Genomic DNA, 27,962 nt, shown 5'->3' on the forward strand with positions numbered 1-27,962 from the left:
GCGCGGGGGCGGGGCCGCGTCACGTGCCGGCGGTGACGGCGGTGACAGCCGGAGCGGGCCCCGCCGCCACCATGTCGGGCAAGGACCGCATCGAGATCTTCCCCTCGCGGATGTGAGTGTCCGCCGGGCCGGGCCGCGCCGCGCCGCGCCGCTCGGGAGGGCGGGCTGAGGGGGCGCGTCGGGCCGGCCGGCCGCCGCCCCCGACCCCGCCGCGCCGCGCCCGCTGAGGGCCCAGCGGCTCCCGGGCCGCCCCACGCGCGACCCCGGCGGGGTGAGCGGTCCGGGTGCGGCGGCCGGGCCCGGCTCGTGCCCCGAGCACAGCCGCGGGGGCGGGTGAGCGCCGAGGTGCGGGCGGCGGGGGCTCGGGACCGGCGCCGCTCGGGTGCGGGCGGGAGCTCTCGCTGGGCTCCTCTTCCCATCTGGGCTCCGGCGCTGGAAATCGTCTTGTCGGTGTGTGTCCGCTGCCGCTGCCCCCGGCGCGCCGCGCCCCCGGGGAGGGTCCCCCTGCGGGTTCTGTGTGAAACACGCAGTTGGAGGCCGCAGTTACATCTGCTCTTCAGTTTCTCGTTTCAGGCCCAAAATAAGCTCTGTCAGCCATCAGAGGGCCATTGCAGGGTCCAGTACCAAGACGCAAGCAGTTTCCAGTGGGGGAGGCTCTTTAAAATCATGCAATTACGCAAACCTTTATTTTAAAAATAACAATTTGTAGAATATATGTATAAGAAAAAAATGCATAAATGGACGATAGCTTCCCTTAAGTTATTAAATAGCTGTACAAGAGGTTGTCCATAAAGTGTTAAAAAAGGAGGAAGTAAAATGCATACAGTGCAGTGGACAGTTAAGTAATTTTCCAGATCCTGACAGCAAACTATTTGTCATGAAATCAGATGTCTCCTGACAAGGCTTAGAAAGCTGCCAACATTGAAATCAACACAAACAGTTGAGCTGCTAATAAAATTGCTGCTTTAATAATGCTGTTCAGTGTCTCTTCAGAACCCTCCAGGACATAAAAAATTTGCCTTAAGGTGAAAGACTGTTTCAAATCTTGCATAAAATTGGGTTGATGCCTGCATGTAGTCTTTATAAAAAGGTGCCTTGCGGGTCAGAAAGCCTCAACTGTAAAATAATAATTATTCCCCTGTGTTTGAGCTCAGGTCATATGAAATAACAGTTGATATTGAAAGATTAATACATTAACTCGTAAAGGTTCTGTTTTGAAACTTAGTTCAGAAATAAATTATTGCATATATTTAGTCATCTGGTCTCACTCCTGCTCTTTGATAGTGCTCTTTTCATTCAGTTTACATGTCCAAGGAGGACGCACTTCAATCGCTTTTAAAAGGTATCTGGTTTTGTGGGCCGATACGTCGTTGTGGCAAGAAAGTGGTGATGTACAAAGGCTTAATATTTACAAGCCCTGTTGCAAATGAGGTAATAGACTGATGTGGCTGATATTTGATAGAAATGTAAGGTAGGATGATAAAGTAAAGATGGTCTGCCTCTGCAACAATTATTTTTCTTAACTGACAGAACAGAATTTCACAGGTTTGGTTTGGTTTTTTATCTTTAGGAAGTGGCTTGCTGGTATGAGCCTCTCCTGTGCTGAGTATCATTAACTACAGAAGCTGCTCAGTCTCCTTGACAGTAAACAAGACTTTGTTTAATGCACTCTCAGAGCCTGTGAAATCTTGCTTGGACTAGAAGGTCAGCCAGTCTCTGGCAGGTGGTGAACAGCATGAACAAGTTAGTTCAAGGTGGTGACAGAGACCTGCTTGTTGTGAAAGGAAAGCTGCCTTTTTACTCTTTTGACTTTGCAGGGGTTTTAAAATCATAAACATTGAGAAAGTATTCGTGCTTTTCAGTTTTAAGTATTTGGTAGCTATTAATGGAGCTATTCTCATCAAATGTCAGTAGATGTGGAAAGTAATGGAGTCCACTGTGTAGGTAGAATCTTAATTATACTTCCTTCTTCCAAGGTCAGGGGGGAAGTGTATTAGGCTTCTGTTCACATGGAGTTGACTTGAGTATTGTCCTGTGTGTGTAGTGGCTGCATGTACAAAGTGGTAGCTTAAGTTAGCACAGCTTGTGGGTTTTGTAGTGTAGCTCCTGCTATTCTAGTTAAATAAAAAAGATTCTTCAAATTAAAATATACTTTACAGAGGAGAGGGAAGCAAGGTTTGAATCCTTCTTCAGTTCCTAATGCCGTACAAGAAACCTGAATGTGTGCTACTGGAAGTACAGAGTATATAATGCTACAGCTAGCTTACTAATATGCCTTTTAAACTCATTGTCTTAAATAGCTTGTACATCTCCTGTGCAGCACAATGAAGATATGGAATCACTGTACTTTCTGACTTTCTTTAAACCTGAATGTATAACTGCTGTATCTTACTGCTCTGTAAAATCAGAACACAGTGCCAAGAGTTATGATCACATAAGGAATTTGCTGTGTTGTCTGATTTTGAGAAGATGACATAGCAGTAAAAGAGCTTAAAAGCAATACCAGTGTCACACTAACAGTGGGCTTTTGAGTTAGGTTAATTTCTGGTACTTTTAAGTCATCAAGAAGAATGAAAACTCTTTTATTTCCTGTTATGGAAGAACTGAAAAATGACTTGTCAATTTTCCATGATCACTGACTTTGCAGATAATAACCTTGTAATCCTCAGTGATGATGGAGATAAATATAATAAATTCCCTTGATTTTAAATGGGAATATAAAATTCTACCCTGAAGTGGCCGTCCTGTTTTACTGCACTGACGTTTCTTGGATGCTTCACAATTTCAGTCATGTCCATGTCAGAAAACTTTTCATAAGTTTTTTCCTAATCCCTTCAGGTGATGCAGGATATTTTTATTTATTCCTCTCTTTAACAGGGCTCAGACCATCATGAAGGCTCGTTTGAAAGGAGCCCAAACAGGTCGTAATCTCTTAAAGAAAAAATCTGATGCTTTGACACTCCGATTTAGGCAGATCCTTAAGAAAATTATTGAGGTAGGTAAATGAGAATTTTCCTTTGTTTGGCTCACTTTATTTGTGCATTCCTGTTCTGCTAACTTCATTAAGTAAGCTGGAATGTAGGATAACTTTGTGGATAACCTGTTTTTGTAAATGAGGCTGCTGAGGACAGATGAGCAGAATTATGTTTTTCTGACTGCAGTGATACAGAAATTTTTGTAAGAGTTAATATTCTTCACCTCTTTCCAGCCAGTCCTAGGCTCTCCTTTCTTTTGTGTCCAAAGTTCCTCATCATCTCTACTGCATTACAGGGAATTTGCTCTGATGCTGCCAGATACTTTAGGAGTGGATTGAACATGTTCTGTAGACCCATTTTTTGCTTTATCTGGCTTGAGAGGATACTGCAGATCTATGATGTTTCCAGTATGACGTTTACCACTCCTAAATACACTAGAAAGCAGTTTTGTCCAGATGGAACTTGCTCCTTTATGAAGAAACACCGAGTCCTGCTTCTTCCTTTGCAATATGAATGACAAATCGAAGATACTCCATAGAGCCTAAGAGGGCTTCTGCTGTTCTACCATACTAGATGGGTTTTAGTTCTGCTGTTTTGGCTGTGACTGCTGCAGTCCATGGTTAGCAGTAAGGCTTTGTTGCCATGCTGTAGACAAGCTCTTGGCACTCTGGGTCTTGTTTCCTATATAGACTAATGCACAAAGGCTATTGCTTCTCAGTAGCATGGTTTTTAGCTACAAGGGCTTCAAAAGTGTAAACACTGGGAAAAAAATGGAGTAGGAGAGTGCAGCTTCACAAAGCTGCATATGTTGAAGAACAACTTCATCTGTCTCATAGTATTCAGTACAATATGAAGTAGAGTGTTTTCCTGCTGAGCCATTTTATGGTTGTGATTTAACCCCCATGTAGTAGAAGCTTATGATTATTAAGACAGACAAATTTTTTGCTGTTTCTGTGAGTTCTACACTGGGTCAGTCAAACAGCTGAAATGTTTCTTTTTTTTTTGCCAGTTGCTTGGGAACTACGATTTGCAGTTTGAGAGTAAGCTACACATACAGGACTTTCTCCCTCTTTTAAATCTCATTCTTTATGCTGTTATTTATCCTGGAAAAGGAGTAATGATGTGCCTTGTATTTGCTGCCTTCTTTCGGTTTTTAAACAGACTAAAATGCTGATGGGTGAGGTGATGAGAGAAGCTGCCTTTTCACTTGCTGAGGCAAAGTTTACAGCAGGAGATTTCAGGTAAGGAGTGCTGATCTTGTCAGATATCCTACCCATGAGAAAGAATGATCAATAAATTGTTATGTGTCTCTTTTGGAAAAAAAAAAATAATTCTTAAATGCACTTTAAAAAGAAAAAAAAATGAAGTAGGATAGGATGAACTGAATTCCATTAGGTAAAGGTGGGAGACATCACTGCAGGAGAGAGATAATATGCGTGATGAAAATGTGTACTCCATTGGAAGCTAAACAAAGCAGAAAGATTAACAGAATTTACTTTATTTACAAATCCTTGATTTGAGAAGAAGTTGATTTTTGGAGCTTCCCTACATCTAAAATGTAGGGAAACAAGAATTTCTAGAAGAGTATGGGACTATTTACTTTGATCTTTGTTGTGAATGTAAGCAATCATAGTAGTAATCACCTGCGTGCTGCTGGAGAAAAGCCTTTTTGCTCTTCCATTCAGATACGGTGCTCTTTCCTGTCCTAACCAGTGGCAGTGTTTAGCTATAAACAATAGTCAAATTTCACCCTCTGAGCGAACTGTACTTCAGTAGAAGAGTTGGCTATAGTGACCCGTTCTTGGAAGACCTTAAGAATTCTTCAGGATGAATTGTACAAGCTTAAGTTTGTTAATTTGATAGAGTTACTGGGTAAACAAACTCATAAATGTTCTGAAATAACAAATATGTACAAACTCAAATGAACAAAATGGTCTGCATTAAAGCCTTGAAATTCCTTCACTTTTATTGGGAAAAAAGTCTCACAGGTTGATTAGACTCAATGTTATTTAAATATTTGTAAGTAATTTGCCAGATGACTGGCTAGTCTTTAGCTTTGTCTACTCGACTCTGTGTCTCTTACATTTCCAAACATTGCTGGAAACCTGTTTTTTTCAAAGCTGCTGCATTACCTTTGAAGACTGTGCAATGAATTGCATAGAGAACTGACCTGAAGACAATTTCCAAATTTTTACAGCTATTTGATAACTACTTCATCTTGTATATAATGATGATTTAATAAACCACTTCAGCTTTCCTGATTAAGATGTACATTTTCTTCCTTACAGTACCACTGTGATCCAAAATGTGAACAAAGCTCAAGTCAAGATCAGAGCTAAAAAGGACAATGTAGCAGGTGATTGTCTTCCAGACTATGAGTATTTCAGTTCTTAAGGGAATTGTGGGAGGAGACTCTGAAATATGGAGGAACGTATCCTTCTTTCTTTTACTCATGTAACAGTAGGAACACTTGTAATTTGCTGTTTTTTTCACATACAACATATAATTTTTATATTTAGTTATTTACCTCTCATAAAATTAAACGAGTGTGCATAAAGTGCAGTCCAGTTTCTAGATCTTTGGACAAAGTGTAACTTTTCCATAGGGCTTTACTGAAAAATAGATCAGGAAATGAAGTATCACAAATTAAATGTTTCAGGAAATTGACTATCAGTAATTGCCTATGAAGAAAACAAGAAAGATAAATCAGGATTGAATGCTTAAAATACTCCTTAAAGCATAGGGAATATAAACAGAAACATAATAAACCATACAGAAACATAATAAAAACTAAACTGAATAAACTATTCCCCTGAATTTTTCATGTGTCTAGAGCTCTGTGATCTCAGTACAGTTCTGAAGTTCCACACTAACATGGCAGAACCAGCATGACCTAGTTGTTCCAAGATACATAGGGAGATTTTGGAAACAAAGCTTCTGAGCTTATGTAATGTATTAGAAGCAAATGGGGTAAAAGTGAGTTCTACTTAATAAATCTACAACCCTTTATGTCTCTTACACATGTTCACTTTTGTCAGGTGTAACCTTGCCAGTTTTTGAGCATTACCAGGAAGGAGGAGACAGTAAGTACAAACCAAGTATTTTTTATCTTACATGTACTTATGGTTATTCTATGCTAACACAAAACCACTTGTCACGTCTTGCTGATAAGTCAGTTTACATCACAGGCATAGGTCTACTTGACTTCCGCTATGATACTTTGTCCTGTTCCTGTGACATGGAGAGATTATTGGGAACTATAGTGGACTTTAATTTCCTGAATCAGTGAGTTTTTCAGATGAGAAGGCTTGTCTTGAATTACCATGTTTTGAGACTGGTAGGTCTTACCGTTGAGATGCACGCAATCACCTGTAGTAATATCAACCACTATAAAGACAATTTGTTAATGGGAAAAGGCTTCAGCTTGTCACTTGCTCAGCTGTCTGTATCCCTGTTGTTGGTAAAGTACTAATTTTTATCTAGTAAGAAAACACCATAGTAGAAATAGCAACGTTTGTTTTTTTTTTTTTCCAGGCTATGAGCTGACTGGCTTGGCCAGAGGTGGAGAACAGCTGGCTAAGCTGAAGAGGAACTACGCCAAAGCTGTGGAGTTACTTGTGGAATTGGCCTCCTTACAGGTTGATGGGAGACAAAAAAGAAGGGATCATTGGTTTGAATTGTTCTGAAATGAAAGAATTTAGTCCCAGTGATTGTAGCTTAATACTTTGAGCTGTACTATACTCCTTGTACAGCACTGGGACTAAAGTTTCAAACCTATTCCAACCATGAAACATTATATTACCACTTCAAAGAAGTCATTATTCCTCAGTGCTAAGAAGAAACTTTCTTTGGGGAGGTGGTATTTATAACTGCTGATATGCAGTGTTCAGCATGCGGCTAACATTGGTAGAAAAAATTCTGCTCCTATAAAGAATATAGTCTGTAAAGCTACATTACAGACTTGGCTTTCAAGTGCTATTTGTTTTTTTGTATAGAGTTGATGGAAATGCTGAATTTGTCTTGTTATGTATTAATTATTTAATCCCATTCCCTTCTATCAGACATCCTTTGTTACTTTGGATGAAGCCATTAAAATAACAAACAGACGTGTGAACGCAATTGAACATGGTGAGTATTTTTCCATTTGGGATGCATAATATTCTTCTGTCTCCATGAAAGATGAGGAACAGGGTATTGGAAGCCACTCTTCTTTTGACTGATTTCTTGTTAGTGGAATTTCTAAATAGTTCAAGAACTCTTCAGAAAGCATTACAATAAAGCGTACTGCAAGTAAGAACAAAAATTAAAAGCCCAGTGGAATGGGCTGAAGTACACAGCGATAAATGAAAATGCAAACACAAGAAAGTAACCAGGAAGTAATACTGAGAACCTATAGAACGAAGATTTCACACACAAATTCTGGAGTCTCTGATAGTGACTTTGACTGACTTGGTCAAAGAAAAGAAACAAAAGCCAGGGTGTTTCTTTGTGTTAGTTCTTTGTTTTAGCTAGCCTAATAGCTTTTAAAACTCTTAAGGATGGTGTCTAGTGAAGAGCCGGTGACTTTTTGTTGGGTTTGGATGGGATCAGAGTGTAGGCATCCAGAGAGGAATCTTGGTAACTTAATCAGGCTTGTGGTACAGGAAGCTTAACAGTCCTACTGTCAGTACTCTGGTATTTTTCTTTCATCTGAATTCTTTATCATTCATGGTTTTGTTTGTAAATTTGTTTCTTGCCACTTTTTAAGTACTACCTATGCACAGTATTGCTGTGATTCCTTTTGCTGCAGTATCCAGGGTGCTTTGATTATTTCTGGTTCCTGTCGGAGTTGCTGATAGCTTGGATTTAATCATCTTTGCATGTATGCAGTAACTCCAGTACATGATTCTAAACCGTCCTTTTCAGTACTGTTTTTCATAGACTTGTTCCTTTGAACATGCAGGCCTTCTCTGCAGCTTATCACCCTGCAAGTTTGATTGTAGAAAAGGTTTCCTCTGCAGCCTTCCAAAAGAACTTTGGTAGTGCTGATAGCAGCTTTCTCCTTTCAAAAAGTGATTGACACACAGCTTGACCAGTTGGATGTTAAATCTTTGTTTAATGTCTTTACCCTTCCCTTGTGATGGTGTTATATTTGAATATTTTTTCAAACCAGGAGCATAATTCTGTGAGTAAAAGGGCTATATTGAACAGAAGTTTCTGAAAGAATGTAATGGAAGAAGATGGTTTTAATGTAAATCTTGCAGGATTTTTGCGGGATTATTTTTTAAACACTTTCCCGGGGAAAAAAAAGAGTTTACAAACAAACAGGCATCAGCGCTTACTGATTCTGTTGCATCTTTCAAAATAAAGTGCTGTGGGAGATTGTGATGTTCAGAGTCCTAATTTAGAAAACAGGTTTGTGTACTTGTGCCTAATGAAATAATGGGATCTTCCATGAAAGAGATGGAAATTGCCCCCAGCCAAAAGAATGACTAGATTGACTTCAAACAACCATCTGTGCACTGCATTAAATAACCTGGCTAATATGACTGCAATGCAAAAACTTTCTTATTTATATTTTTTAGTGATTATTCCCAGGATTGAGCGTACTCTTTCTTATATCATCACAGAACTGGATGAACGGGAACGAGAGGAATTCTACAGGTAAGTATCTAAAACAATACTAGACTGGTCTCTCCTTCTGAAATAAACCATTCCTCAGAAGGGACTTATGAGAACTCTTCACCACATCTGGCTGTGAACACTTATAAACACGACCTGGTTCTTATTGCACACTGAGTTTCCAGAGCTGGGCACTTGAAGATCTGCAGTTACTTGTCTGAAAGTTACAAATTAATCCCTACCATGAGGTTGTACATAGCTGTCATTATCATTCTTCCAGAGGGAATGATGTGACACAGTACAGGGAGGTATTCTGCTTTAAGGACATCTGTGACAGAGGCCAGTGTTCTGGGCTACCTGAAGCAAAAATGTCAAACCTGAAATGAATTAAAGGAGAATTAAACTTAAAGATAAGAATATTATAATGCAGCGTTTAAGCTCAAGAATATAATTTGTAGTTTTGATGAAGGAGTTAATTTGCAGAGATGAAGTTTTTCAGATGGTAGCAGCTAGCAACAAAAGCCTTTTGCCATTCGTTACAGGATTTTCATTTCCTGGGGAACTTCTCCAGGCAGCTTTATCATATCTAAGTTGTATGGCATCTTTGCTGCTAGCTTCTTTTATGAAAACATATTTGTTTCACAGATAAACCATGTTTTTCTTCACAGGTTAAAAAAGATACAAGAAAAGAAAAAAGTATTGAAAGAGAAATCTGAAAAAGAACGGGAGCTGCGGAGGGCTGCTGGTGGGGAACATGAACCAGCCAATCTCTTAGCAGAAGAGAAGGATGAAGACCTTCTCTTTGAGTAGCCCAGCACAGCTGTTGGACATGGAGCAGGGAACCCAGAATACAGAACGTCCATTCACAATATAATTCAGGACATGTTGCCTCAATGATACTTATGTGGCTTCTCAGTTGGTGTAAAAGTCTCAAATTGAAGGGATTGTGGATTTCTCTGGGGCGATTAGAAATCTGGGAACTTGACTGCAGCATAGGAGAAAAAGGAGAAATGAGTCAGGTGCTTTACTATCAGGAAAGCCTTCTATTGCCTGTTCAGCCTGTTTCTTCACTTGGTAGGAATGACTGTCCATAGCTGTGGTTTTTGCAGGATGGCTCTGGATTTGTCTAATCCGATTCCTCTTTAGTTGCTCCCCTTCCTAGTGCAAGCAGAGGAAAATGATATTGTACGAGGGAGATGCATGTAATGTTCTTCACTGCTGAACTATTAATGTTAAAGCCGGTATTGGCACAGCTGAAGCCCAATGTCAGTAAAAGCAATTCCAGTTTTCTAACCTGTTGATGAAATCCACTGTCTTCTGTGATTTGTTGCACGATTGTTACCATTGGCCTAAACATCTATGGTTTTAAGTAGAGGTTCTGCCAACTTGTGTACTGTCTGTGCTAGAAATAAGTAAAAATTTTAAATGTTAGATGTCTGGTGTCTGGCTCAAGTTGCTAGAAGATGGTGGTCATAAAAGCTTGCTATGCTGACTGCAAAATAAAACATTCACTTCATCCTCTACCCTGCACTGGGCACAGTAACCAAGGAGTGGCTCCTTCCTGCCACAAACATCAAAACTTTTCTCAACTATCCAGCCACATATTGCTCCCAATCTTCATTTCAACCAGGCGGCTGGCAGGCAGAGCAGGGTTGAAGGCAGGGTAGTCCATGGTTGTCCACATCCTCAGCTGATGAGGGGAGTGCAGGACAGGGGCTGGTGAGCAGGAGCCGGCTGTCACTGAACGCTGCTCAGTTTGAAGGGCTGTTTTCCTAAAGGTGCTGGTTTGCAGTTGTGCCACTGCAGTAATACTGGTACATTGTCTCTAGTACCCTGAGTCTCTTCAGGGTAAACCTATTGTTTTAAACATGATCCAGCACTTAAATGCAAGTGCAGGCTAAGTGCAAGGGAATAAATTAAATGAACACCTTAGAACAGTCATAAATGTATGAAACACAAGACCATTTCTTTTCAAGCTGAAGGCAGCACAGCTGAATAAGTCATCCATACTTGTTGTAAGATACAGGTCCATCTTGAAGGAGAGAAACTGTAGATCCAAACCGTTAACATCTCCCACGGGATGTGCAGTGGTCTACCACCTCTAGGGCACTGATGGGTCACAGCATCTTTCACACATTCAGCATAACGGCTGAAAGAAGACTCCCAAGATCCACTACAAGAAGTGAAATTGTACAGTGATTTATTTTAAATCTAGAAATATTTTACATTTTTACATTAGTGTGCAGTTCATGATGTCTCAAAATACAGAGTGCAGATACATGTAAAAAAGTACAATGTGGGGCTAACCACAGGTCTCAGTATAAGTTACCTTAATTATTTAAGGCATTAAACCCCCCATCTTATATTTTAAAAAGTCACATATAATTACATTCAAAAATTATTTTATGCAATTCAGCTAACATACAATTTTTAATTAAATCTGGACTGGTAAAAATGCAGACACCCTCATTTCAGTCTGATACAGCTCACTACAAAGCCTGCGTTAAGGTTGAAGAGTTTCACCAGTGAAGTTTACATGTCCTCTTTTACTCTCGAGGGAATTAACACACATTCTTCATTAAAGAAGGCAGAATAGTTTCTTACACAAGGTAGTTCCAGGTCCGAGCTGGCAGCAGCAGGACAGGCAGGTACACTTCTCAGTGCTCTGCTGTTCAAGCCTTTCCTTTCAGCAGGAGACAGAGCTAACACTGGTTATAAACTACCACAGCACCTCGGCCTGCATGTCAGCGAGTGCTGTGTGCCTCCGGGAATTAGGAGAGTAGAGCTGAACTTCAAGCAACATTCTTTAAGTCTACATTCAGAAGCTTATTTGTATAAAAACAACTTCTGTACACCATTTCAGAAAAAACAGGGAGACGGACAGTCAAAGACATTAATGGCATGATTTACTGTGACTGACACTGCCTAGGAACACCGAATACTTAAGGGAGTTCAGCAACCATCATGAGCTGATAGCGACTGCAAGAATTTGGACAGTACCTACATAGCTGAGCTCAGTGACCATTAACATACAATTTACTGCTTTCCACCTTCTTGTCCAGCCATGAAACAGTCAATACCAAAAAGCCTAATACATCTACAATCATCTTTCTTAAAAAAGGGTAGACTCGATACAATATTTTGTCATCTATGAAACACTGACTATCCAATATACCTGAACATTGTAGTTGTCATAAACTATGGATTAAACAAAGAACGTGCCTGCAATGTGAGGCAAAAAGCCATTGTTTTGAATTATCCAGCCCTTAAGGCCAACAGCTAGCACATTACTATTTCTAACACTGAATCGAACTGAAGATATTAAAATTTCCAACCCCTTTTCTTTCTGAAGGGTCATTACTTATCCCCACTAATTGCTCTGCAGCCCTAAATACTAATTAAACCAGCAAATAATTTTGCTTTCTAACATGACAGGAATGCACTCTATACTTCCATTTTTCAATACAAAAATGTACTGAATGTTAGTTCAGTAGCTAGGATAGTTATCTGACAATTTCTTTACATATGCTGTATACTTTCAGCTCTCTAACTATGGATGTGAATTTGTTCCATTAACATTGGAAGAAAGAATATATGCAAAAGAATGGAAAAAAAAAAATCTACTTTATCCTTCAACATTAGACAGGAGTGAACTACACAACGATGTAACTCCAGTGTTTTACCTGTAGGAAAAAAGAAACACTACGGCTAAAATTAAGACATATTCACAGTCAAGGTTCTTTGTGCTACCCAAACCAGCCAAGAAACTACTGTTCAGTTGGCTTCAGCGATAGAGCAGCCCTACTGCAAATGCACAGCCTTAGTAGTTAAACCTTCACAGCTCAGAGTCATTTGAGGATGCAGAGATGTTCCCATCTGCTTAGCAGAACACACTAGGATAAAGACAGACTTTGTCTTTTGTTCACGTGTTTCAAGTTTTTTGTTTTAATCATTACAAATATTCCCCTTTCTTGTGACTTCTCAGTCAGTTACCAGTGTTTTACACATACTTTCACTGCAGTACTGAGCAAATGCAGGACAATGCATTGTTCAAATGGCTAGTGAATTACAATACTAATTTAAAACACAGTAGCTACATTCAGCTACTTTAATTCCAGTTCATTATCTGTTAGACCAACAGCCACAAGATGAACCATTTGCAGAGGTTAAAAAACCGCAGTATCTTCCAATGTTCAGCACTATTTTAGTCAGTATTCTGTTATAAAACATGAGAATTTGAGTTTTAAGCAGCATGTCTTATAACTATATATTTTTCACAAAAATATAACCTCTGCCTTTCTAAATATCTCTACAGATCTGTGGAAAACCGTAGCTCCAATCAGTAAATATGTTTTAAAGAAAATTCCATTAAAATATAATATCTAAAAGATCAATATTAATCTTTGATTGGATCTAAAATTAATGTGCAGTCAAATCTGATTTTAAAAGTCTGACTAAAAAGACACAAGGATTGAAATATTTACATTATACACATTTTCCAATTACAGTGCTATTAGGAAGTGGAATGTTTGAGAATTAAAATATTAACTCAAGCCTCACAGGGCAGCTTCAGACCAGAGCAGCATCTTCATTCTGTGTATATTTTTGAACAGAAGAGATTTCTCACCAGTATTTTAATGTGTAGATTATTTCTCTGCCCAGTGATCTGTAGAATTATGCTCCTGAACTACCATCACGTCCCACAAAGCCATTAAGTTAAGTGTTAAATAACATTTGTATTTATAACTATGTGACAGCATGGACTGTATATACACACACATATATACTTCAAATCTTTGATTTAATAAGGGTGATTCTAAGTAAAAAAGGTGGATTTATGTATAAAAGTAGTTGCTAGAAAAAATCCATCTAAAACTAGAATTTAGTACTGAAAAAGTCTCCATTTCTAGACCACAGAGAAAGAAAACCCAAACAATCTTTAGATGAGTTAAATTGGCTCACAAGCTGATTAGTGTTTTTTTTTCAGTAATACGCAATTTCACCAGCAAAGGATGCAGCCACTGAGGTCTAGAGCTCACACGCATTTATACTAGAATTGGGCAGACCTACACACGATCTCCTCGGAAAGATTACTAGATTGAAGTCCATTTGTGCCTTGGAATTGTTCTCTCTCATCGTAGCCAGGTAGAGGGCACCCACTGGGGTTCTGTGTCAAGTTTGTTTATTAACCGAAGTAACTCTTGATACGCCTTATCAAGATCAGAATTCACAATTGCTGTATCAAAGTAGTGGCCATTGTTCTGCTCCATCTCTCTCGTTTTCTCTATGATTTCTCTCAGCTCTTCTGGCTGCAACCAAAACCAGAGAATTAGTGTACCTGTGTAAGCCTCTCCCCCCAAACAACGAAATAGGGAAGGGTAATGACTCAGAAAAGTCTTTTACACAAATTGTCATGGTATTGCTATCAGCTGTTGAAAAGTTCACAATAACACTGAACCATGATACATGTTTGAAAGCTAAGGGCACTCCAGACAATCCTTTCTGACTGGCCGTAAGTGGCAAACAGTAAATAACTGTCCTAGACTGAAGTAAACAAAGAAGATCTAGCACTGCTCATTTTATGACATTCTTCTTACTGAGGCTTTTAAATCATGTTTCTGAAAAATAAGTTAGGTCGCTAAGCCCATTATCCTCCTGAAAAAGACTGGAGATGGCAGAGATAGTGTAAGAATAAGTTTGAATGGTGTAAAACAAGACAACATTCCTCTGAAGATGAACCACCACAAACACCGAACAGCCAAAGGCAACAGCTACCATTGATGAAAATATTTCAATAAACAGCAGTGAGAACCACAGTGAGCACTATACATTTAAGCTGACTGAGTCACCACAGCATCAGGTAAATGACATTGTAGAAAAATGGAAAACACTATTTGGGAGCTGGAAGGGAATATGTCAAAAGCAGGAATATTGCAGATGTAGATAAATGATGTAAAGGGAGAAGTAGAAATGGGTTGTTTTACTTCATAATTTTTTACACTTGGATTCTGAAAGTGTGTTTGTTTTTCTCTTCAGCTTATTTTTGTATTATATAAGGGAATACTCAGGTATAATTTCTGAGATAATTTTCTAAAGAGGGTATTTTCAGAAGGGACTTCAGGCCTTCAAGTTTTTTTTTTTCTAGGCTTTATATACACATAAGAAAAATCAATGCCACATACAGGCATACATGCAAGAAATACCCTTTATCAGGGAAGGGGTTTAACACAGTAATGTTTACTCAACTGAAAGAAATACAACTCCAATTCAATTAATCAGAAAACAGGCGTAGTTTAACAGTATGTTAATTTTTATTGCAAATGGATTCCTTGAGTACTGTGATAAAGAACCCAGGACATACATAAGATGACGTATTCATATGAAGTTTCATTTGTTGCATAACAATGAAGAAGGAAACATGCCTGTTTAAAGACATGATTATATCTGACTCAGGAAGAAAAAAACAGAGAAAGAGATGTCTGTTTTAAGACCTGGACTTTAATGGACTTTAGACCCTGTATCCAGGCAATACACCACACCCCTGCATCAAACAAGGAGAACAAAACACCACAGCTGTAGAACACAGTGAGTACTATTCCAGACCCACAGCCACAGCAGGAGTCGCTGAGTTATGCTGGGAAGAGTGCTCTTCCTCAGTCTGAACTGCATGATGTTCAATTAGTACTGTGAAGATACTATGGCGGAAAAGTGCTCCCCCCAACCACTGTAAGGTAGATTCCAGTGAAAAAGCTGAACATATTTCACTACCTTAGCAACAAACACTTTGTACCTCATAAGCTGGTAAGGACCTTTTCTGAGCTTTCAGACATCCTAGTTTAATCTATAGGTTTCAGTTCCAATCTTCGGAACTACTCATTAACTAAATCATCTGAACTGGGTAAGCTGAGATCTTGACATGACTCTGGTTGAAGAGTGTTTCTATAGGATCAAGCACTAAAATAACTTTATCTGAAGAGTTTTGGAGTACATTTTCAAGTAAATGCTTTTCCAAGGGCAGATATGTTCTCAAAAGAAAAAAAATAATCATTTGCTCCCTAGAATTATTCTCAGGTTTACTTGAAGACACAGTTGGGTTTTCCACAGTTTTGAAATAAAGGGTCATATTTTTTTACCCAAGTGCAGGGACCCCAACTGATACATTGTGTTTCAGAATTACTGAATTAGCAGTGGATTCTTTTGCCTCATATCTCTCTCGCTGCATGAGGCAAAACCCTCCTGAGCCCTTCCCTTAGTATGATCTGCCTATTAACCTGGAGCACACAGATCTCAACTACGCTGCTTCCCATATATGGTCAGTACCATTTATCATCTCCCAAATCCAAAGAAAGAGTACACAGATTTATTCACCAAAAGCACCCATAAGTAAAAGCATGGTTTCAGAAGAAGTGTTAGATGGATTACCTTTGGGTTTTTCCCTTCTTTGGCCAGCAAAGCACGTAATCTCTCTTGTGAAGGTGGTGCAACAAATATAATATATGGCTTCAAGTCAGAATTACGTAGTGTCTTCAGTGACTGTAGAAAGAGGATTTATTAAGTGTTTAACAGTTCCACCCATGAAAAGGGCATTTAATGATGCATTATTCACATGCTATTATTTATAATATACTCTTCAAACACAATAACAATTATACAATATATGAACAGCAGTATAATTAACCATAACAGCATTATCATCACCAGAGTTAAGTCACCATGTCCTACAAAATTATATTCCAGCATTTTTCAGCTTCACAGAACCCACACATTTATTTTTTTGTCCAAGAATATTCTTCATAACTAAACTGAAGGAATGTATCTTTTGGTACCCAAAAGCAAAAGTCACCTACATTGAAGTAAGTTTCCTTACAATGCTAAGGAATGGTATCAGGTTGAATAGAGAGAAGAGTCTTTAAATACTACAGTTCAATCTTTTCTGTTTTGAAGATTAAAATACAGAGTATCAGATGCACTACCACTGTATACTTAGCATATCTTTTTTTGTCAGGTTACATTTATATTAAGACACAGGAAACAAAAAGAACCAAATGGTAGTCTGATTTTTCCAAAAGGTTGCTCTAGGTGTCTCAGAGCAAACAACTTGGCTCTGAGACAGATTTGTATAACTACCAAATTAGATCAATTTTCAAAGTGTTATGAATTTTCAACTCATTACATGCTTCACAATACCCATGAGCTATTCTAGTGGAGTATCACATTGTCCCAACTGGTGATAACTGCTTATAGCTTCAGTACTACCAGACTTGTACTCAGACTATGTGTCTGAGTTTTAGGGCTTCTTCTGCAGCATCTACAACAGCAGTAGACCTCACATGTATTGTACGTATTAGACCTCACATGTATTGTACGTATTAGACCTCACATGTATTGTACGTATTAGACCTCACATGTATTGTACGTATTAGACCTCACATGTATTGTACGTATTAGACCTCACATGTATTGTACGTATTAGACCTCACATGTATTGTACGTATTAGACCTCACATGTATTGTACGTATTAGACCTCACATGTATTGTACGTATTAGACCTCACATGTATTGTACGTATTAGACCTCACATGTATTGTACGTATTAGACCTCACATGTATTGTACGTATTAGACCTCACATGTATTGTACGTATTAGACCTCACATGTATTGTACGTATTAGACCTCACATGTATTGTACGTATTAGACCTCACATGTATTGTACGTATTAGACCTCACATGTATTGTACGTATTAGACCTCACATGTATTGTACGTATTAGACCTCACATGTATTGTACGTATTAGACCTCACATGTATTGTACGTATTAGACCTCACATGTATTGTACGTATTAGACCTCACATGTATTGTACGTATTAGACCTCACATGTATTGTACGTATTAGACCTCACATGTATTGTACGTATTAGACCTCACATGTATTGTACGTATTAGACCTCACATGTATTGTACGTATTAGACCTCACATGTATTGTACGTATTAGACCTCACATGTATTGTACGTATTAGACCTCACATGTATTGTACGTATTAGACCTCACATGTATTGTACGTATTAGACCTCACATGTATTGTACGTATTAGACCTCACATGTATTGTACGTATTAGACCTCACATGTATTGTACGTATTAGACCTCACATGTATTGTACGTATTAGACCTCACATGTATTGTACGTATTAGACCTCACATGTATTGTACGTATTAGACCTCACATGTATTGTACGTATTAGACCTCACATGTATTGTACGTATTAGACCTCACATGTATTGTACGTATTAGACCTCACATGTATTGTACGTATTAGACCTCACATGTATTGTACGTATTAGACCTCACATGTATTGTACGTATTAGACCTCACATGTATTGTACGTATTAGACCTCACATGTATTGTACGTATTAGACCTCACATGTATTGTACGTATTAGACCTCACATGTATTGTACGTATTAGACCTCACATGTATTGTACGTATTAGACCTCACATGTATTGTACGTATTAGACCTCACATGTATTGTACGTATTAGACCTCACATGTATTGTACGTATTAGACCTCACATGTATTGTACGTATTAGACCTCACATGTATTGTACGTATTAGACCTCACATGTATTGTACGTATTAGACCTCACATGTATTGTACGTATTAGACCTCACATGTATTGTACGTATTAGACCTCACATGTATTGTACGTATTAGACCTCACATGTATTGTACGTATTAGACCTCACATGTATTGTACGTATTAGACCTCACATGTATTGTACGTATTAGACCTCACATGTATTGTACGTATTAGACCTCACATGTATTGTACGTATTAGACCTCACATGTATTGTACGTATTAGACCTCACATGTATTGTACGTATTAGACCTCACATGTATTGTACGTATTAGACCTCACATGTATTGTACGTATTAGACCTCACATGTATTGTACGTATTAGACCTCACATGTATTGTACGTATTAGACCTCACATGTATTGTACGTATTAGACCTCACATGTATTGTACGTATTAGACCTCACATGTATTGTACGTATTAGACCTCACATGTATTGTACGTATTAGACCTCACATGTATTGTACGTATTAGACCTCACATGTATTGTACGTATTAGACCTCACATGTATTGTACGTATTAGACCTCACATGTATTGTACGTATTAGACCTCACATGTATTGTACGTATTAGACCTCACATGTATTGTACGTATTAGACCTCACATGTATTGTACGTATTAGACCTCACATGTATTGTACGTATTAGACCTCACATGTATTGTACGTATTAGACCTCACATGTATTGTACGTATTAGACCTCACATGTATTGTACGTATTAGACCTCACATGTATTGTACGTATTAGACCTCACATGTATTGTACGTATTAGACCTCACATGTATTGTACGTATTAGACCTCACATGTATTGTACGTATTAGACCTCACATGTATTGTACGTATTAGACCTCACATGTATTGTACGTATTAGACCTCACATGTATTGTACGTATTAGACCTCACATGTATTGTACGTATTAGACCTCACATGTATTGTACGTATTAGACCTCACATGTATTGTACGTATTAGACCTCACATGTATTGTACGTATTAGACCTCACATGTATTGTACGTATTAGACCTCACATGTATTGTACGTATTAGACCTCACATGTATTGTACGTATTAGACCTCACATGTATTGTACGTATTAGACCTCACATGTATTGTACGTATTAGACCTCACATGTATTGTACGTATTAGACCTCACATGTATTGTACGTATTAGACCTCACATGTATTGTACGTATTAGAAAATGGGCTGTGTTCCAAGACTCTGCCTTTTCCCATGTTTGACTAAATTTCCAGGTTGAGGTCTGTATGCATAGTTTGTCTCTTCTTCCTCCATAATCAAAAGGTCATCGCTGAAGAGCTTTTCAATATTGTTGATGTGATGTACTTTAATCCTGTCTGTTATGGAACTACATAAACATTCCCAAAATGCAGTTTTCCAAGTATAATCACAACTTTGTCTCCATCTTCAAAAACCTCAGAACTCACAAGAGTAACTAGAAGGCAGAGACACAAATCTTAATTAATTTTTCAATTCAGATGGTTCTCACCAGCTTTAACCATCTGGTAACCAATTATTAGGTCCCTATTACCTTTAGCACAGATAAAGAAGATGCGTATATTTTCAAACGGAGAACAAGAAAGTTGTATTCATAACACACTAGAGTCAACTGAACACCACAGAAAGAAAACTTGGAATAAACATGAAAATGGACCTTGAAAACACACTCAATTCTATATCAACCAAATACAACTCTTCATATTTTCACAGTAGCTTCTACAACTAAAGCATTCAACAACAGGCAGCTGAAACAGTCAGCAGCTTTGCCATACCTGGGTATGAAGATTTAAAAGGCATATCTTGCCCGAGTTGATTACTTGCCGCACAGAGTCTGTGCTAGTACCATAGAGGTTCTTCTCAAACTCTCCATATTCAATGAACTTCCCTGCAGCTATGTCACTCTCAAATGCCTGTCGGGAAATGAAATGGTAATCCCTTCCAGCTACTTCAGTCTCTCGCCTGCTCCGAGTGGTATCTACAAAAAAGAGCCACAGAAAAGAAATTGAGACAGTGATACACCTGGAGAACTGAAGAAGAGAAATTTTTCTTAGGACATACTGCTAACCAAGCAAAAAAAGGCATATGAAATATTCAAGAAATGCAAGTACTTTATTTTCTACAATAAATATCCCTGGACACATTAAGTTGCCAAAAGCTAAAGCTACATTTAGATGTCTTGTTTACATTATCTAGTTAAAAATAGTTAACTAGGAAAGCAATAATTTCACCTACACAGCTGCATTCTGAATGTGAAAGCAGCTATTAGTTGTTTACAACAAATTATATTGCTAAGCTGTTGTAAACCTAATTTAGGGTACATTAGACATTAAAAATATAAAATTCACTGAAATTTAAGTGGTTTGGGAAGGCACTAAAGCCACCTGAATTTCAATTTATTTAGGATATGCAAGTTAAAAATTCTTTAACCAATGTACCAGTTTAAAAAAAGAAACTTGTGTAACTCACTCCAATTTTATTCAAACTGAAATATATGCATGTCTTATGCCTCTATAACACTATATTGGGACACTGGATTTGCACTGACTTACTAAAGCTACTTTTTGCCACAAAAGATGTAACTTTGTCCTTTATCCAAGAGCTGACTATATCCTGCTCAAAACCCCCAAACTCCTAATTACTATCTTCAACACAAGAGACTTTGTCTGTAGACAACATTTAGAATAAGCAATCGTATCCGCCCATCAAGCTTACGGGGAACTGCAGAGGCAAAGCGATCCACTTCGTTATTCATAAGTCTCTGCCGCAATTCGTTTTGGCCACAGTTCTGTGGGCCGATCAGAACAATGGGCCGTTTCCTATTTGCTGGTTGATGATACAGTGACATTTCCTCATAGGTCAAAATTTCCTCGTTGTCATAATCTTGAGAGAAACAATAAAAGTCACAATACACTTTATTCTAGTTGCATGCGCTACCTGCCATGCAGTATCGTGTTTCAGGCAGCTCCTGACTTTCTCTGCCCAGCATCTAACTGTGAGTCACCAAAGCAACAGGACCCCAAAGATCATCAGTTGTTCACTAAGATGAGGCCTTTTTCCCCCCTTTCTGGAGAAAGAAAATGTGTTTCCACTTACTACTGCTGTAACTAGTAGCATAAACTCAGGAAACAAGTTTCTTGCCAAGGAACAAGTTTCTAGTACAAGAATAACACTTTATACCCAACAACAACAAAAATCATCCTCCCAATCCCAAAGTACCTTTGTAAGAATATAGTATAAATGGCCTTTATTAAACTCTGTAGAGAAAGCTTCCATTTACTAAACCTAATTATGCAGAGCGAGATAATATTACAAAACCATAATAAATTGGTTTATCATTGCGAAATTATGAGTGTTTCCATGTCTAAAAAGCTATCTGTTTTTTTACCCCATCATCTGGTCCTTATTAAAGACACTAAATGACCCTACAAATCCTGCCACCTCTTTTACATCTTTCACTAAATGCTATTACAAACCATACTACTGCTCCTGCATAGAACACCACCAGATGGTATTTCTAACATCACATCCTGAATTTCGGCATTATTTTCACAAGGCTATTTGTAGAATCTTTTGTAGTTGCTTATAAATGCACACACTGTGCAAAAGATGTTGCTTACCATCATTTTTATTTGCATTGTATAAAACCTTTTTCCGTTTCTTTTTGTTTTTCTTCGCACACCAGAGTTTTCCTAACCAAAATAAAAATTATCACAATCAAATACCCATACAGTAAAAAGCTTTCTATCCCACTATCTGGATCTTTAAAGTGGAGAATTTATTCTGCAGTTTTGAAAAGGCATAATATTATTCCGTTTGTTACAACAGTTTGGTGTGTTAAGCAAATTCTGCATGCCAAGGACTTCAACTGAGTCATGACAAACTTCTCTAAGAAAAAAAGGGGCTTTCCAAATTCCCCTACATCATCCTATTTATACAACAAAGTGCTAAACTCAGACCTGTATTTACATGAAGAATTAATTTCAAAGAATCATTCCATTTGGATTACAAAACATCGAAGAATTTTCTGCAGCTCCACAATGACAATATTCCAGATATCACTAATTAGCACCTCCATAAGAGTTAAGATTTTTTTTTTTCCTTGGAAAGCATATATCCAACCTGATTTTTCTGGTTCCTTGTCTTCTTCTATGGTTTGCTTCATTGCCTCTCTTTGTTGCTGAAAACTTTTTCCTTAATGCATTTAAAAAAAAAAAAAAGGGTACAAAAGCAGTTAGCATTTAGAAACCATTTCTATGCTTCTTTTGTAATGACTTATTTTTCTTTTTCCTAAGGTTTTACATCTCTGAAGATGTAAAATAGTAAAATGTAACATAGTAGAATATAAAATCTAAGAGAAATTTAAAAAGAGAAATGAAAATTTAAAAAGAAATTAAAATTGCTGCGAAGCTTGTTTATTACTTTGAAAATTTATTCATCACAAAAGACTTGCAAACCATTTGTACTATTCTGGACAGTTTTGCCTGAAACATGTACACTACTGGAAAAACTACATTTCCCTACTATGATAAAAACTTTTTCTAATTATTTTTGTATATTAAGTGTGCTCTATTTCTACTAAATCTTTTGAACTTCAGCTTGAAACAGATTAGCCTATATTTACATCAGTGCTCCTCTCAATTTACTCAAATGTCATAAAGTAACACTGATGTTCTATGGAATTTGCAGTCTTTTGTTCCCTGTATTTAACAGATCAGATCTTTAATGGATGGAGTGCAGTACATATTTCAATGTAAAAATTATATACTGACTTCAATGTCTGAAAACCCTATTACTCAGACTCCCAACAGCTAGAAAGGAAGGATGACTATTACAAGTAACTGAAGCTCTTTGCCAAGTGAAAACATGCAGAAAAGTTACCATGAAAAAGGTACATTTTTCAAATTGACTATCTGATACAGTTAGAAAACTACAGCTGCTCTCCAGAGAACAAGCAGGGTGAAGTCCCAGGTTTCTGCCGTAGCCAGCAGAGGGAACTCTGAATCCAGAATCCCCAAGGTGGGGAAGTAAAGGAAGAGGAGAGTACATCTTGAAAGGTGAACTGCAGTGGAAGCAGCAGATTTACTCTGCATATAACATCTATACATGGAGATGCCTCTAGAAGGTCAACCTTTTAAGTGAATCACATAACAAACACTGAGCTCAGTTGGCAAAAGGTTCAAAGTCACAGATACTTAAGGCAATTGATATTTAAGGGTATGTGAGTCTTTGAAAACCAGAATATTGTTCCTGTGGCTATACAGTAACAACTGGCTGCCAAGCTTTCTCTAGAGCTTTATTTACCAGGGATAAGGCCTGCCAATGGCTGATTATCTTCATCTCCATCTCTGTAAGCCTGCCACCAGTTTGGGTCTTCTTGGCTGATCACATGGAGTATATCTCCTTTTTGAAAAGATAGGCCTAACTCTCGGCAGGGGACGTATGGGTCATCAGAGGGATCATAATCAAAATGAGCTTTCACGTGTATCTGTGGGAGATCCAATGTAAAAACAGAAGAAAAAACACCATGACTTCTTAAGAATGACACCCCATCTTCCTGTGACTGCAGTGGAGCTCTGATATATAAAAACTCCCAAGATTCTAGAAAATGGAATCTTTATCTGAGGCATACAGGAGATACAGGAATGGAATCATTAACTAGGTTAGCAATGGAAAAGACACAGTTGTGCTAGGTTGGAGGTGAAGGCTCAAATTTAACTTGTGAATTCTACAGTCTATGCAATTTCCTCACCATTTTAAGAAACAAAAACCTCTCAGCTACTGATATAAGTTCTCTGCATTCAAAAAGTATCAGAGGTATTCTGATTTGTTTAAAACATCTAATAAATACACAGACTGAAATCCATTTGCTGGGCTTTAGGTGAAGTTTCACTTGTAAAATATTTTACTTTGTCACCAACCATTAATATTTCTGTGGTGTATTTTTTTAAAATCTATTTTTTATATTATATTTTTTGGTGCATTCTTTCTTCAAACTGTTAAAGTGGTCTCAAGAAGTGTTATTTAAAAAGATAATGAGCAAAGATTCCAGTATACAAACTTTTCCTCCAAAGCATATTTGCAAGTTCCATCGATCTATTTTTGTACGTATATATACAAAAAGATAGAGAAAATGGAAATTTCAAAATATAATTTCAGAAGCACAGGCAGTTCTGTTTTATAATTTCGTACTATTTTAGAAACTGAGTTAAAATCATACCAAGAGTTTCAGCTTAACACCATCAATGTTTTCAACAGTTAATTCAGGTGTTAGTCAGGTAACAATTAAACCAATTTAAACAATTAAGTTTTGGGTTTGTTTCATGATGTAAGGGACCTACAGAAGAACTTTCTACACATTACTGGTAAAACAAAGTATGTATCACTGAAGTCAAGAACTTATGGAGAGCTACTTACAACTGTCTCCTTTGCAGGAGGTGGCTTGCTCTGCTGACTGGGAATCAATACAAAGGTCAGAGTACCATGCATGTCAGCCTGAGACAAAAAAATAGACTCTTCATACACAGTATCGAAATATGGCTTACGGTTAAGAATTTTAATAACATTTTAGAAAATGCTTCCAAAACTCCCATAAAAGGCAGTTTCTAACAGCACATCATCTACCTCTTTATGGTTTAAAAGATACAGTACAGATACAGTGATTTAGTGACAGACTAGTAAGCCTAGCATTCTTGATTATACACAAGCCATTTCTGTTTGAAATAGAGCAGCTGCCATTCTCTCAAGAAACGACTTAGGAGAAATTAAGAATACTATTCTCTTGTTCTGTTCGAAACTACCAAGAAGTGAATGTACGCTGAGAAGAAAAAAATATACGAGATTATTATTTTTCTAGAATTGCTTAAGTGGAACAGTGTTTTCAAACCTAAACATTTTTACTATAATTTTATGCTGTTAACATTATTAAAGTATAAAACCCACAGTTTAAAAACTCAAATCCTGCATCTATAAAGTACTTAATATCAATATTGCAACCACCCCTACTAAGTAGAACATGATAAATGTCCTGGCTTTAAAGAATTCTTATTTGTTTGCATACTTTTGTATGCAGAGTGTGTTTGCACACATAAAGACTATCTAGAAAAAATGCAAGTGCCAATCCATGATAAGGTCTACGTGTATCTCACATCCTATAAATCATTCTATGAAACATAACACAATTCTTGTTTATAAAAACCAAAGCAAATGCATCTATCTCAAAAAATTCAGACCTAAGACTTAAGTAAACATAACTGAGCATAACATGATGAGGCTGCAGGAAAGGAAAATCCACCATTTTCAGTCAGCATGCATAGTTCCATGAGGAATCCATGGAATTTCACAGCGATCGTGTGAATAGTCTTGTCTAAAATCATGTGCAGTTTATCATCATGTGGGTAGCAAGTGCTGAGGTAAAATTAAGAATGAAAGTACTTTCCTTCTCCTGTGCTTAAGTATTTCTTGGGGACTGAAGCATTTTAAAACTTCACTTCCACATTACAAAATACAAAAGACAACACATGAGAAATTAAATATATTATTTAAAATTAATGATCTTAAAAATAGATTTGAAAAATGTGATTTAAAAAAATTTTCAGCAAATAATTTGCTCTTATGTTAATGTATTATGGTTTTAAATCTTTTATTCTGTAACTCTAGGTTGCTGCTCAAGAGGACAACAAGCTTTCTGCAGAGAACTAAACTGCCAGAGTTGAATTATCTGTCAAGCATCTACGAAACACTCTTTTCAGAAGCACAGGACATAAGTAAATGAGGCCCTTAAAAAAAAAATACAGATGGCAATTGAGACAATTCTTAGCATAAAGAATCTCAGATTATCTCTGACTCAAAGCACACATAATGACTGAAGGCTTTTCAAACTATAAGAATCTTCAAGTAGCTTAAAAAACCCACCCCCATAGATTTCTGCCTCTCCTTCCTTCCACTTGACTTCATTCTATGCATTAGCTGAAAAAATTTAACAGCAAATTTCAGAAAAATATCCAACTAAAGGTAGAAATTGTCCATTAAAAACTACAGTCTTACTGCTGTAGCATGAGACAACTTCATCTATGGCTTTTGCTGCTTATTCTTCCTACAATAATGCAACTTACAGCACAACCCAGGTCTTTGCGCCAATACTGATTTGTCTATAGAGCACAGATCTACTAAGTAATTATAATATCTAAAGTATATTTATCTCCCCCCCCCCCCCCCCCCAAAATAAGTGCTAGTGGATACTTCCAATGTTTTGTAACAAAGGTATAAATTAACTTCTGAAAAAAAAAAAAAAAAAAAAAAAAGCCAGTTTCATCTCTTTTCATTTTGACAGAATGGTCTTGCCTGCTGCAATCAGACCAAAGGTTCCAGGGGTCCTATCTTAGACACTGATCAACAGCAGGTGCCAGGGAAAAGCAGGAGAAAAGAGCAATACCAGGCAACAGAAAATACTGGTAATTACCAGCTTTTGACATTCTACCTCACCGGGCCTCTGAAAGAACCTCTGCATTTACTAGTTCCTGATGGATTTCTCGCCTTATGTTTCGACTAGCTGCTTTTGAACTGATGTATATTTTGTCATGAATAGTAAAAGTGTAATAAAGAGAAAAATGTCTATGCTCGTAAATGCTAGACAAAAGAGTTTGTATCAGGAGTGGAAGAGTAAGAACTCTAGTTATATAAAGGTCCCGGTGTGACACAATTTATGGTGGGTTAAGTCTGGCCAGCAGCTAAGCACCCACCAGCTCCTCACTCACTTCCCTTCCCCAGCAGGATGTGGGAGAGAATCGGAAGACCAAAAGCAAGAAGACAGTTTAATGAGTGGAGGGGGAAAATAACCAACCTAACCAGTGATGCAAAGGCACTCACTCACCACCCAGCTTTTATTGCTCAACATGATGTTATATGGCAGGATATACCCCTGTGGTCAATCCAGGTCAGCTGTCCCAGCTGTGTCCCCTCCCAACCTCTTCCTCATCCCCAGCCTACTTGCAGGCAGGGGACAGAGCAACAAACACAAGAAGGCCTTGTCACTGTTCAAGCACCGTTCAGCAATAGCTAAAACACTGGTGCGTTATCAACACTGCTTCAGTCTGAAACACAGCATCCTATAAGCTGCTATGAAGAAAACTACCTCCACCCCAGCCAGGCACTACCACAATCATACAGCCTATTAATTGCAGACTGAAGAGACAAAAATGAAAAAACATAGCTTTTCAGAGCTAAACGAAGTTTTTCTTAGAAATCATTAAAAGCAAGTCATGATGAGGGCTTGATCCTTCCACATTCGTAGGCTTCGTTTTTGCAGATAACTGCCATTATACTTATCAATATCCATACTATGCCTCAGAAAGAGAACTTGAAATGGCCCCCCCACATATAAACACTAGCTATCAGAATGAAAATACTTTCAAACTAATGCTAAATATGAGTACAAATGACAAGGACACCCAACAGACTTCAGTCTTATGAAATGAATATTTTTTGCAGGGAATACAAGCAGCATCCAACTCACCAACAAGTCAAAAACTTCATTAACATCTTTTCCACGAATCTCAATGCCATTAATCTCCAGGACTTCGTCCCCTTCATGTAAGAGCCCACTCTTCTCTGCAGCACCTCCTTTCACTATTCGACTAATAATAACAGAATCCATTTCATTGCGGACAGTAGCACCCTGTGTAGTAGCAAAACATTCCAAATGTATTATATATATGAAACT

General features: G+C 37.8%; 2 protein-coding genes across 3 annotated transcripts in view; one reads left to right on the forward strand and one right to left on the reverse strand.

Moving 5' to 3' along the window:
- Nucleotides 1-17: 17 nt before the first annotated feature.
- On the forward strand, nt 18-10,007 carry ATP6V1D (ATPase H+ transporting V1 subunit D). Its single transcript, XM_074909753.1, has 9 exons — nt 18-112; nt 2,878-2,995; nt 4,137-4,216; nt 5,264-5,331; nt 6,014-6,058; nt 6,510-6,613; nt 7,037-7,103; nt 8,540-8,618; nt 9,245-10,007. Exons 1-9 carry the CDS (start codon nt 72-74, stop codon nt 9,384-9,386), a joined length of 744 nt encoding a protein of 247 aa, XP_074765854.1. The 5' UTR covers nt 18-71; the 3' UTR covers nt 9,387-10,007.
- Nucleotides 10,008-10,775: 768 nt separating this feature from the next.
- PALS1 (protein associated with LIN7 1, MAGUK p55 family member) overlaps nt 10,776-27,962 on the reverse strand; it is a 63,479-nt gene continuing 46,292 nt past the window's right edge. For both annotated transcript variants that reach the window (XM_074909754.1, XM_074909755.1), the window contains 9 exons: nt 27,756-27,917; nt 24,659-24,736; nt 23,546-23,729; nt 22,364-22,435; nt 21,862-21,933; nt 20,957-21,124; nt 20,017-20,219; nt 15,999-16,109; nt 10,776-13,885 (listed from right to left, as the gene is read on the reverse strand). In XM_074909754.1, the coding sequence (XP_074765855.1) occupies nt 13,709-13,885; nt 15,999-16,109; nt 20,017-20,219; nt 20,957-21,124; nt 21,862-21,933; nt 22,364-22,435; nt 23,546-23,729; nt 24,659-24,736; nt 27,756-27,917 (1,227 nt within the window). In that variant the 3' untranslated portion in view covers nt 10,776-13,708. The remainder of the gene's footprint in view (nt 13,886-15,998; nt 16,110-20,016; nt 20,220-20,956; nt 21,125-21,861; nt 21,934-22,363; nt 22,436-23,545; nt 23,730-24,658; nt 24,737-27,755; nt 27,918-27,962) is intronic.

The sequence above is a fragment of the Athene noctua genome, chromosome 6, assembly GCF_965140245.1.
Source record: "Athene noctua chromosome 6, bAthNoc1.hap1.1, whole genome shotgun sequence".
Lineage (NCBI taxonomy): Eukaryota > Metazoa > Chordata > Aves > Strigiformes > Strigidae > Athene > Athene noctua.

What these genes read in the sequence shown, in the direction of transcription:
- ATP6V1D (XM_074909753.1), top strand. Translation starts at nt 72, where the DNA reads ATGTCGGGCAAGGACCGCATCGAGATCTTCCCCTCGCGGAT. An exon ending in TTACCAGGAAGGAGGAGACA is followed by an intron (nt 6,059 to 6,509) that starts GTAAGTACAAAC and finishes TTTTTTTTCCAG; the next exon opens with GCTATGAGCTGACTGGCTTG. An exon ending in TGTGAACGCAATTGAACATG is followed by an intron (nt 7,104 to 8,539) that starts GTGAGTATTTTT and finishes TATATTTTTTAG; the next exon opens with TGATTATTCCCAGGATTGAG.